The sequence below is a fragment of the Sinohyriopsis cumingii genome, chromosome 5, assembly GCF_028554795.1.
Source record: "Sinohyriopsis cumingii isolate HCF-2022 chromosome 5, ASM2855479v2, whole genome shotgun sequence".
Lineage (NCBI taxonomy): Eukaryota > Metazoa > Mollusca > Bivalvia > Unionida > Unionidae > Sinohyriopsis > Sinohyriopsis cumingii.
In genome coordinates, this window is record NC_142965.1 from 47,563,658 (window position 1) to 47,577,227 (window position 13,570).

General features: G+C 34.6%; 1 protein-coding gene across 1 annotated transcript in view; it reads left to right on the forward strand.

Moving 5' to 3' along the window:
• LOC149799101 (zinc finger C3H1 domain-containing protein-like) overlaps nucleotides 1–13,570 on the forward strand; it is a 152,260-nt gene that overhangs the window by 21,618 nt on the left and 117,072 nt on the right. The window contains exons 7-10 of the mRNA XM_089958096.1: nucleotides 1,061–1,137; nucleotides 5,195–5,995; nucleotides 7,197–7,403; nucleotides 9,050–9,205. Of these exons, the coding sequence (XP_089814222.1) occupies nucleotides 1,061–1,137; nucleotides 5,195–5,995; nucleotides 7,197–7,403; nucleotides 9,050–9,205 (1,241 nt within the window). The remainder of the gene's footprint in view (nucleotides 1–1,060; nucleotides 1,138–5,194; nucleotides 5,996–7,196; nucleotides 7,404–9,049; nucleotides 9,206–13,570) is intronic.

Consider the following 13,570-nt stretch of genomic DNA (forward strand, 5'->3'; position numbering starts at 1 on the left):
GGGAGGCTATTACTTTATCTAAGGATTCTCCCCACCTGCCCTGAAGCTCAGCAAGTGAACAGAAATTTCTGCTGATCAGCTGTGTTTCAAATGTCTGGGAAACACAGGCTGATATACACAAGCAAAAATGAAACCTTATGCAATTGATCATTGCCAGAATCTTCAGAGATCATGCCCTTTTAAGGATTCAAACATAACAGTGATCTTTAACAGAATGGATACCAGTGAAATTAAATCCGTCTTTAGCATGAAGCTTGGCATGACCAGCCAACTGATCAGACTGGACCCATCTGACAACCTGTTTAGAAGTGTGTTGCTTTTAAGTGGCAACAATTGGCCTCTCGTCTACTCAACTTCCAGCATCCTTTCCTCCACCTAAACAAAAAAAATATGGAGGCACCATGTTTGCCATGGATTGTGTCCAGCTGTATCTGATGACATAGCTTGAATGATGCTAGTTCACTAAATTGTGTTTTTTTTGTCCCCGGTCAATGTTATTTATGTGTTTAATTAAACTTGGCATGTAGGTATATCATGACATTGAGAGAAGTTCAGTAATCTTCTGTACATGATATTGGTTTCAGTTCAGAGACCATAACAAAGAATTTGTACAGCACTTACAAGGTATCTTCTTAACATGTTAACTCAAAAACTATTTTTGTTACAATATTTGGCATGTTGGAGTTTCTTTAGGAATATCTGAGACTGAGATGGTTTTAATACTCAAACCTGAAAAAGAACAAAAGGATAGAAGAAATTCACTTATTAGAAGATTTATATTTAACAAATTCAGAATAAAGCCTGTGTTTTAAAGTTCATAGTTTTGTTTTTTAATTTCAGAAGCATGATGTAGTGTGGATTAATCTGCTCACAGATTTATTAATTTTTAAAAATTTATTTGAACATAAAAGTAGAGTGGTCATTAGTAGGGTGTTGTGAAACTAAACAATATTAATCTAGATGCAGTTTCCAAATTAAAGCTGTCCAGTTGACGTCATCAGGAATGTGGCTTCTGATGTTCTAACATTTTACTTCTTTTTTTGTTCATTTTTTTTATTAGTCATGACAACAGAAGTCAGTGTAGAGCTACAGTTGGAGCCTGATTTTATCAGTGCGATGCAGCCCTTGGGTTACTTGGTGAGTACTTATAGAGTTAGTGGTTTCTTTAATTTTTTTTCTTGCTATCTCACATTCTGTTGTGGTATGTAATTGATAACTCAGGTGGATCTAAGACAGGTATGTGCAACATTCCTCCAAGACATGGGCAGGATAAGTGATTTTGAAAGCCACATCCTATGATAAAATCAAGTCATGGGTGGGATCTGGCGCACATGTCATATGTGACACGTGCCTGATCTATGGTTACATTGCAACAATGAATGTAGTTGTTAAAGCTGATATTTGTATAAAAGAATATTTTTAATGAAAGAAATTGGTATTATTTTAAACTTTTGGTTCTTATGTAGTAGCTCATAATCTGGTAACCCTTGGCTAGTACACTGGCATTCAGTGATGTGTTACCAAGTGGAATATTAATTAAATGTCAGATATTGTCTTTATCTGATTGATTAGATCTATTCTATTCGCAATGCAAAAGAGTTTTCAAGATGGAGTAATTTATTAAGCAGGGGTCAAGCTGACTTGAATTTTATGGGAGAAGTGGCTTCTCCTTTTGGACAGAACAGGGAGAAGTGAGAGCTGAACAGGGAGAAGTGGGAGCAAAGCAAGACATACTTTATTTTCAAGCAGAAAATTGCCTGAGTTCTATCTATATTATAAACACATTTATTCATTGTATTTTGGCAATATGACTTAAAAAGAGAACAACAGAAGCTATACATTGTAATTCCAAGTTAGTACAAATGCTTAGTCAACTACCCTTTATTAAGAATTTTCTTTTCTTTTTTATTGCTGAAAGTTCATTATAAAATGGCATTTGAAAAGATTTCTTAACTTGTTTGAAACAACCCCTGCACCATGTATATGACAAAAAAATGCACGTCTTTCAGATCATACTATTTGTCCTAATTTCTTTGTTGCCAATAAAACTTTACCATGACTGTACATAGACAACACACCGAAGAATTAAATTCAGTATACAAATGAACTAAACCTTTTTTTCTCCAACCAAATCGACACAGCCAACATGCAAGTGCAACATGCTGCTCTTGGTTGTGATGATTTGGTTGGAAAGATGGGTTTAGTTCATTCATATGTCAACTTTAACTTGTTTATGAATATAGTACTGTTTTATCAGCAGCAATGAAATTAGGATAACAGTATGGTATGGTCACTTGTGCATGTTCCAGTGGATGTTTCAGGGTAGCTGAGAAATCTTTTGACTGCCATTTGACAGTGAACTTTCAGAAAGTTCAAACAAAATCAAGTTGTAGTTGATTAAGCATTTTTACCAACTTTCTTTACGTGTGTTCTGACATAGGCTACACGCACGTTTAGCAAGATCAATCAGATAATAGAGATATGGAGTCCAGCATCAATGTTGCAGGACTAGAATCCATTCCTTTTTTAAAATATAGAACGATATTATTTTAATTCCTATATTTTTTTCTGATAGATTGTTGAAGATCCTAATAATATTTCTGAACTTTTTGGGAGGAGTGTATGGAATTAGCAAATGTCAGTTTTTCATACAAGTCTTGTTTCAGAAAAGGATTAAAAAGGACATAGTCTAGTTCATTGTTTTGGATGTACTTAGTATGTGTGTAAGTCCACATGCCATATGGCAGCATATATTATTCTGTGAGGCTTGTCCATCCACCTGTCTGTTCCCTAGTGTAATTCCACTCAGTAATTTGAGTTTTCCACCATTGGCCATTACCAAATTTTGTAAATAGCTTGCATTTTTTTTAAGAAAAGGATTTTGATTTTCGGGGTTCAATGATTGAAGATCCCTGTGACTGAAAGTAGAAATATGGTTTCTGCCAGTCCTAGATCACATTCATAGATTAAGTTTTTTGGGTGGCTTGCACGTAGGAAAGAAACATATTGATTCTGGGGTCAGAAGAGAAATGTCATGGTCCTTGTTACTGAAAAAAGAAAAAAAATGGTCTCATCATAAAATCACAGTCTGGACCAAGCTTTGTGTATGCTTGTGTTTCTGGTAAGGAAGAAACCTACCATATAGATCTTGAGGGTCAAAAATTTAAAAAAATCATGGTCACTGTGAGTAAAAAGAAAAGTGGTTTCCAAATGATAGCTTTTGTTCAACATCACACTGTTTGTTGTTGTTTTTTATTTAATTTGAAAATTACATTAATAAAAAATTGGGATCTAAAGGTCAAAGGAAGGCTTCACACATTCTTGAAAAGTGCTTGAATTTGAGGTTAGCTCCAGAATTTAGCTGGAAAATTGCCTGAAAAGTACTTGAATTTTGGGACATTGCGTTTCATTGAAATATATTAGTTCACTGATATAAATATCAAAAAGATATATTTTCAAACAAGATTCCCATGAGTGCTATAATGCTGTTTATATGGGTAATGCCAAAAAATAAATTCAGTGCCCTTTACTGTATCTGTCAGAGCTGTTGATCAACAGTAGTTGAGGATGCTTGAGCTCTCAAAGTGATGAAGTTTTAGTGATTGTGGGGACAAAACCATTGATACCCACTTAGATAAAAAAAAGTTTTAAAATGGTACATTTCTGGACTGTTGAACCTAAAATCACTTAAAATGAGTTGAAAATTAAAGAATACAATTTTTCTTTATTTATAATATCTAAAAAAGACAATAGAACAAGCACAAAATGTTAGTGGGATCTGACAGCTCTGTTGAAAATGCCCTTGCATTTGACCTTAGCTCTAAGGTACACCATCACCATAACTAGGCATTTACAGTGCAGTGGTAACATGAGCTAGTTCAACAAGTGAAAGTACTCAGAAAGTCTCATTTCAGGAGGTAAAGGCATACAAGACTGAAAAGTTGACAATAGGGACAAATTTAGAATATTTTTGTTTAAACTTGACAATTTAAGTAGTCCAAAATTCTGGCAAATGAGACTGCTGCCTTCCAAACCAATGTAGATCAGATAAGTGGACCTTTAATCCTATGCCCCAAAAGTCCATAGAACTTCAGTATCTTCTCCTATGCATAGTTTTTAAAAAAATATTCCAAATTGCTTAAGAACATCCAATTCTGAAAATTATGTAGACTTTAGATACTATCACCGACTTTCTTCCTAAATTTACATGCAGGCAATTACATGTATTGTGTTTGAAAATTCAGTTATTGTCCTAGAAAAGTCTTGAAAAAATGCTTGATGAAAAATCCTTATGAGCGCTGAAAGGTCACAGTAAGTCTGATAGGAAAATGGCTTCTGCTCAGTACATTTAGTTCAAAACTGCATACTTTGACCACTGATCAAGGTTCTTGAGACCAACAGTGCTCATACATTGAGGACCATTAAAGATGGGTCAGGCATATCATGTACCATTCACTGTACTCTTCTTATAGTGCATTATGTTTGAAATATTCATTAGTTTGTGTGGTTCAGGTACTTAAGAATGTGGTATTCTTTTGGTAACATTAGCACATCATTTGCTATGGTATTATTTATGAATTTCCCTATAAAATCGGTGGAAGGGGAATCATGTACCACCTTAGAAAAACTTTATTTTTTAACAATATGGTGTATTTGAAAATATTATGATCATATATTTTAAAGATTTTATAGTTTTTGTTTTTATATTGTTTAAAAAGCATTTTTACAGAATGTAGTGCTTCATGTTTACATTTATTTGCAAGGGTTTAGTTTCTTGAAGTTCTTGTGAAATTCTTCCTTTAACAGTTGTAGAACTCGATTTTTAGTTTGCACAATAAAGCCATTGTTGTGCTGAGGTGCCATTAAACACCAAAGCATACTTACATATTGCTGTTTTTGGAACCAAGTGCTCTATAAAAGCACATAACTGACAAAAAATATGGCTGATAATCCTGCATTTGTGATGTCCTGTGCCCTGCCACAACTAAAATATGATTCACTGTATTGCAGATCTGTGTTTCTAAAGAGTTTAAAACAGATATAGACTATAGTGATAAGTAAGGTGTGGTTGTTCTTTAATGTATAGAGTATACTGCAGGAAATGACTTTAAGATGAATTACTGCTTGAGAAGACTAGTTTAACACACAAATGACACCTTGTTTGTATGACAAGTTACCTGTGTTTGTTTTTCAGAGAATGGAAGAAATGTCTATGCCTTATTCATCTGTTTGGATGGGCCCAGCAACAGTGCCTGTGCATCATCATTATCCACAGCTTTATCAGCCCCAGCAGTTCCAACAAGCCTACTTGCATTTATTAGAGCCAGTTGTACTGCCTCCTCTATTACCAGAAGAACCACCTCTTAATCCTCCACTTCCCACTGAACCTCCTCCTCCCCTTGAGCAGCCTCCACCTCCCCCATCTGAAGAGTTCAAACCTCCTCTACCCTTGGAGCCTCCTCCTCCTCCACCTCCCCCTGAAGAACCTCCAGAAGAGGTGTCTGTAAAGGTGGAACCAGTAGAGACAGAAACCTATGCTAGACTCAGCCATATCAATGACTCTGATACCAGGTCAGATCAGACAAAACTAAACTCCAGTGCAGGTAGCAGTGACTTACGGCAAAGCATTGACCAAGTTCTGGCTGAGGCAAGGAAGCAGTCTTCCATAGAGCAGGAAAGAAGGCCAAATCTTCGTTTTATCCAACCAATTGACATGACAAAACAGCAATCCATCCCACCAGCTGACACCAAAAAATTACTTCCCCCACCACCTCCTCCTCTAAAGTCTCCACAAACAGATGTGGCCATACAAGAAGAATCTTCCTCTGTGGATGAATTGATTCAGCAATCAATTAAAAAACCAGCAGATCCTCAGACAGCTGATAAATGTGATGAAGAGGAGGAGGATGAGGCAGATATATTGAGGAAACAATTACTAAAGACCATTGCCACTAAGAGAAAGACAGAGGGGATGAAAGTTCCACCAGCTTCTCATGTAAGCTCTATATTTATTACCTATTATCTGTTGGTTCACTTACTGTATCAGCAACATTTGTGATCTTGTCATACAATTCCAAGATTTATGGTTAGCTAAGACTAAGAAACAGAATTTTCAATACATAGGATGCATGTACAAATGTACTAAGTACAGAATATTTTGGGGTAGTGATTTAAAAGCTCCATTGTGTAGGTGCTTGTATGTTTGAAATACAGTATACAAGCAATGCTTTGAATCTAAAAGTAGCATTTAAAAGTACTGTGTATACTCACAAGACCAGTTCAGTTACTTAACCCATATACCCATAGCTGCCATGACATCATGCACTGACAGATCAGGGTCTTTAATGTTGGTTCTACTGGTTACTCCTAACAAACTGCACAGAGCCAGATCTACTAGCACATTATAAGATGACAGATCTGGGTCTATGCATTTTGCAGTTGGGCCTGGCTTATAAACAAGTATAGATGGTATTTCAAGTGACCTTGTTCATTTCAGTTTTAGCCCATATACATGAATTTCTCTTTCATTTTCAAGACAGAAGTATTAATGTTGCTAAATAATCTGTTATATATAATAAGTAATTTATTAAGTTAAACATGGTATGACCTTGGGATTTGTTAACCAATATTGTCTTAGTTACTGATAACCTTGTTCAACAGAAAGTGTAGAATAGCAGTTTAATCTGTTTACACATCAAAATATGATGCTTGTAAATTACTTAGCTGTCATTACATTGTTGGAGAAATGAACTCAATAGAATTATAATTTTGTACAAATTTTACTTTAAAAAAATAAGGAAGTGCAAACTTTTCTTTAATTTTAAGGGATTTTTTTTTTAATATTATCAAATTCAGATGTTTAGAATGTTAACAATAAATTAGTTGCACCAAGTTTATATGAGGACAAGGCTGGAGAAATGAACTGAAGTATAATTTTGTACAAATTTTGTTTAAAATAAAATTTTTTAAGGAAGTGCAAACGTTTCTTTAATTTTGTGGGATTTTTTATTTTAATATCAAATTCGAATGTTTAGAATGTTAACAATAAGTTAGTTGCACCAAGTTTATATGAGCACCCTGCTGGAGTTGAAGTATTCATGAAAATTAAAGGATGCTACATTATGATTGAAGTATTCATGAAAATTAAAGGAAGCTACATTATGATTTACACTTTGTTGCTGATTATATTTGAACAGATGACTGAGAGGATAGTGTCAGGTGCAGAACTGCAGCAAGATTTTAGTGGTATTCAGGAGAGTTCTCCTTTAGAGACATTTCTTACAACTAAGGGAGATTATTCTCCCAGCTCTTCAAGAAGTGAGTCTCCAGTTCCAACAGCAGCCATACCCAAAATAACACAGCCAAAGAAAATTTTGCGCCAACAACAGATACAGCAACTTATGGTAAAGAACATTTTTTTGAACCTGTCATTGACCACCATTCGAATAAGACCAGTCCACAACAGCATCAGCGTTTTGTTTTTCACTGACAACTGCTTCACACTTCCTGTACTTGTGGGAGCACAGACAATTCTCAACCTTCATTTTCTTTTAAAAAAGATTGGAAATTCAATGCTTTAGCCATTATGTGCTAATCCATTATGAAGCTAGTAACCAATTACTGTGGTTCAAAGGGAGTTTCCAAGCTAGCCAAGATGGGAATGACATCACTTTTGCGATTGAAGTCACCGATTAAATTGTTGGGAAAAAGAGATATTACTAGTTACTGGCCTGCAATATCAGCTTTAATGTCTAGACCACCACAGCCAGTGTTTTGTTAAAGAGGATACTAAACATCTGGAATCAGACTGTTGTTTTCCAATTAAGACCACATTTCCTTAGTCTAGTGACTTAATGCTGTTTGGCATATGTTCACAAGTAAATTCTTAGTTAATGTTCATACTATCTCATATCATCTTTAGTTCTCCATTTTGTTCTTTTGGCTTTTTAAAACTCAACAGAAAACAGTTATTTTGATGAGAATTTTTTTTTGATTTTCTAAATTGAGCATTTACTTCAGAGATGCCATTCTTTCTGGATTTTAGGGAATTATTACACATTTTAAGTGACACTTCCCAGAGTCCAGTGTCAACTGGCAAAATTTCAAAAGATCCTGATTTCTTGTTATATAAGTCTGCTTAGTGCGATGGTAAACTTAAATTACATTAACCAGGTATCAGGCCCACTTGGACCACTTGTAAGAGTTATTGCCCTTTCTGGTTTTCAGATTGATGCATTTTATGACAGAAATTGTGAATACAGCCAGACATTTAGATTTTAGTGTATCACATTGAAACTTTTGACATATTTATGGTTATGATTTAAAGATGCACAGATTGACAGATCTTATGCTCCATGCTCCCTTGATTTTTGTTTGAGTTATTGCCATTTTTGACTTGCAGCTGAATGCAGTTTGTCCAAATTTTGTGTATACTACTCATGTACTTTAGTGGATTGCACTGAAATTTTTTATATATTATGGTCTGATGATATGCATGTTGTGCATTAATTGTACTTGCGCTATGTTCAGAAGAGTTATGTCGCTTTTCTTTTTCTATAGCCTCCTCTCCACTTCATTTGTATAAGTTATGCTGAATGCAGTTTCTAACAGAAGTTTGTGAATACAGTTCTTGCAGTTTTTAGTGGATTGCACTTATGTTGTTGTTCTAGGGTTTAACGCCATTTTTCAGCACAAGATAGGCTATACATGGCGGCCAGTATAACTGGTGGAGGAAGAACCCAGGTAAACCCAGGGAAGAACCACCGACCCACGAGAAGCTACTGGCAGGCTTTCCCACATGCCCACGCTAGCCGAGCATTGGACTCGAACCCACACAGACAGAGGTGCGATGGCAGTGATCCGGAACGGTGAGCGCTTTAGACCACTTGGCCACTCGGGGCCTCCTGGATTGCACTGAAATTTTGTATATATTATGGTCATCATCATCAGATCATATGTATGTTGACAAGAAAATATGAGAACATGTCTCAATATACATTTTACACTATTAGAATTTTTTTTAATATTCCCACATGTTTTAATGTTACAGAATCTTCCAGTCCATAAGCCTGTAGTAATAAATCTTGGTGAAGACTCTTCAGATGATGATGACGAAATGGTAACATTTCCCGGAGCCTACCAGAAGTCCAATTCTCTGTTATCTGATTTGGACCTCTTTCTCAAGGAAGCCAGACAGTCGGCACAGGTACTCTATTTTTCCATATTTAATGCACACTTTTTGAACATAATGCTTTAGGAGAACACCCACCGACTCACATATCTAGCCTTTTCTGACTAACAATTATGTTTTAGCAACAAAGTCCTAATCAGTTCACTGCTTGCTGAGACAGAAGTCAGACAAGAGTGGTGTATCCTTGAATATAGATATCTGGTGCCAAATCCTGTCATTTGTCAATTGCTACTTTAGTTCATTCCTGGTCAGCATACTTCCTTAAGAGAGGTGTTGCAGATACCATATTTTATGTACTTTTTTGTACCCTTTAATTTTTTGTACACAATCCAGTTATCAAAATAATAATTATTTAAATGTATCATAATTTTTCATACATATCACTTTGTATTTTTCCAAAAAATCCATTAAATTAACAAACATAAAATTTCTGCTAAGAAGATTTACGTTTGCAAAAATAAATTCAAAAATACCATATTGCCATTTAGTTTTTACAAAAATTAATAATTGTTTCTGAGAAAATACAAAGATAGATGCATAAGCATGGGCACCCACAGCCTAGATCATATTGCAAGCATATATATATATATATATATATATATATATATATATATATATATATATATATATATATATATATATATATTCCGAGAAGTTTAATCATGCAAATGAAGCTGAAAATAAGTCACAAGATTCAGTTCAAAATGCTTCTAAACATCCGCTTTAGTTTCAGACTGCTTACTACACTAACTCTCACGGCCGTGACTGACTGACTCCCCCACCCCCGCAAAAAATCCTGACCCCACCCCACTCCCACAAAAAATCCTGCGGGCGCCCATATGCATAAGCTCTCTTCCTGTCATTACAATATCTGCTGGTGTTTATTAACAAATGGACAAAGGACTTCACAGACCATACCTTTAAATATTATCATTAATTAGTTCTCCTTATTAAGTCGGTCAATGTAACAAAACACCACGTGCATTTTAAAACAAGTTTGGAAGCCCTTTTGATGTTTTCTTATCCAACAAAAATTACATCTCAGTGCATGCTAAAGTGAACACCGCAGACCATTGATTAACTAGTCGTATTGTTTCTTCATTATAGTCATACAAACATGAAGTATAAAATCCTTGTCATTTTCCATAGTAAATTTGAATGTCACGGACTCTGTTAAATTGATTCATATATATATATATATATATATATATATATATACTATCTTTCAAGTGCTTGTTCTGTTTTGACTTGGATATAATTAAACATTTTATTGCAAATCTATTCGATGATATACCCCACTATTATTTTTACTGGAGAGTTTAAAAAAACAAGTAATGCGTGTGATCAATTGTCCTTATAACATCTGCTGTATGGACAATGGCTTCAATAGCACATTGACAGATTTTCATTTCCCTAAAGAGAGCCTCATTTCCCTTCTGGCAGCCTACTGATTTAACATCTTTTGTCCATTCTTGCCCTCATTCTGGTTTTGACTGGATAACAAAAGTGCTAAGCATGTTTCATACATGCTAACCATTATGCTTTTTTTTCACTAAATTACACCTTACGCATTTTCGGTACATCCCCCTCCCAGAGTATTAATAATTTGTTTTCTCATTTTTATTAACATCCCATTAATCCCACAGAACATATTCTAGAAAAGACAGCTTCTATATAACTATGACATAAGATTACGCTTGTCTGAAGACTTGCATGCACTTTCCTAACAGTATTATGTTCTATTTGTAGCAGTTGCCCTACTTCAAGAAACATGCTGGTTTCTACTTTCAACTTTTGACCTCGGTTTCTTTTTATAGCATCTGTATGGCTTAGTTAGGAGAGAACAGACTGGTTTTCTAACTTTTAATCTTTTCTTACAGATTATTTGTTCTGATTCAAAGCAAAACCAGTCTAGGTATTTGGCGCTAAAAGTAAATTCAGATTTATTTTAGTCGATGGTGTTAGAGCAAAAATATTTTTCAAATAATTTCACAGATGGATTAGGAAAAGACGAAAAACCAATTCATTGATGAATACATGAATTACACAATACAGTGCTCCATTCTAGGGATCTTCATGCCCCTTGCAGGCTGCATGGAAAGGATTTTAATATTGGTCATGGTGGTAAAACAAGAAACGTTGAATTAGCTCGTTTACTAACTCCAGTACTGAGGTAACTTCTTTTTATACAGCAGAACTAAATTGTGGACATGAATTTTATAAATGCAGATGTGTTATCTACCGAGTAATTAATAAAACATGGACACCCTTTAGCGGTAGAAGACTACATTGGTCCTTTGTTCAGACAGATGTTTCCTGATTCCAAAATTGCAGAAAATATGCATGTGCAAGAACATAATCATCTAATATTGTTAGGTGTTTACAGAAAATACTTCACTTAAAATTGAAGAAGCCATGAAAATTGGGCCATTTGGTATTGCAACAGACAGGAGGAGTGATTGTCTGTGTAAGAGACTTTGACAATGAAAAGGGCAAAGTCAGAGTGCTCTTCTTTCATTACCAGAATTAACAGTAGATTCCACTGGAGAAAACATTTTATTTATTTGCTTGATAATACTTTGAATAAACTTGAGTTGGCATAATTGTATGGGGTTTTAAGCTGATACAGCATCAGTGATGACTGGAATTCATAAAGGAGTTGCATTTTATATTTTGAAAAATGTGTCCATCATTGTACATATTAGGTTGTCTCTGTCATATGATGCACCATGCTGCAGGAAAAGCTGCTGATAAATTAGAAGAACTCCTGAAGTATCAAGTTGGCACAGCGCTCTACCTGACAATATACTTCATATGGATAGAGTTGATTTTTTTCATATTATTTCCCAGCTAAAAGACCCAATAACTGTAAGATATAAATTTACTCTTCTTTGTCAGGTTATGAAAGGAATATTGGTTCTTTACCATTCTAATGCTGACTGTGAAAGATTGTTCAGTATTGTTCACAAAAATAAAACTCAATTCAGATCCTGGTTCTCTAACCCAGCACTTGGAGCTTTACTGGTGTGCAAAACATTCATAATCTCAACTGGTACAAAGTGTTTTGAAATGTAATATGAGAGTTGGTTGCTTTTTAAAGCTCAAAGTGTTATATACGAAAACTTAAAGCAGTAATTGATGTTAAAATTCCAGAGGGATAAATATATCATTTTGTGCGTATGCTTATTGAATTTTTATCATGTTATATGTGGATTACTCTTTTCTCCTCGGATTACTTTTTTTGTCCACTTGGATTACACTCTTTCCTTGCCAGGGGTTGGCATGTATGATGTTTAATTACATGTAAATAACACTGCATAGCCATGTGGTTGTTGTGACAATGTACATCGTAATTAAAACAGGGATGAATTGTTGATTTAGCGCTGTTTATTGATAATGGAATATAGTAGGGTCGTAAAACATGAGGATTATCACAATCATCTGATCACTGAAAATAGTAATTTTTTCTCTTTGCAAAAGCTACAGATAAAAACCACCCTGAATAAATACGGTCTTGTACACTGACAACATTTTGTTTCATCTCTCTCTCTCTCTCTCACACACACACACGCTCACGCCCATTAACTAAAATGTGATTTCAAGTTCTTTATTTTTTTATTGCAGTTTGATAATGAGATTAATGTTGTTGTAAAAATAATTTCTTGATAATGTGGACTCATTTCGTTGCATACAATTTAACAATAAATAATACCCAGAACTAATACATGTTCAGACCATCTTAATCATTTTGCCAACATTACACAACATAACAGCTACATATGCTCTAAATGCAGACAAGCTTGCATAATGAGACATAATCCTCTCTCTCGTTCACTAATAACAACAAAAATATTTTTTAGTGCTTTTTTTTTATTGTAATTAGATTCTTGAGTTGAGAGCAGAATGAGACAGAAAATATATGTTTACTTTGTACATTTGTACTGTTAGGTTGTAGAGTAGCATGTGTTCTTTAGAACTTGTTCAGGTGTGATCCCTTTATTTTTCATACATGGTCAGTACCACCAAATGATAATTATTTATTTTACCTATATTTTTTCGTACACTTTAATTATTAATTATTTTTTGTGTACAAAAAATTACATGAAATATGGTGCCCTACTTTTTGTGACTTTCACTGGTTTGAGTCATTTTGAGGAATAACCTGCTCATAAAGAAGTATACTCCATCTACTTGGATATTGATTTTTTATTGGTCTTCATTGTAGATGAATATTTTGAATTTCATTTGACAATTTTCTTCATATATCAAGTTAATTATTGCCATCTTCACTGCCTGCCTCAGTGGTCAGTACTTCTCGCAATTCATCTCACCACATGACTTTTTGAATGGAGCTAGTAAATTATCATTTATTCCTAGAAC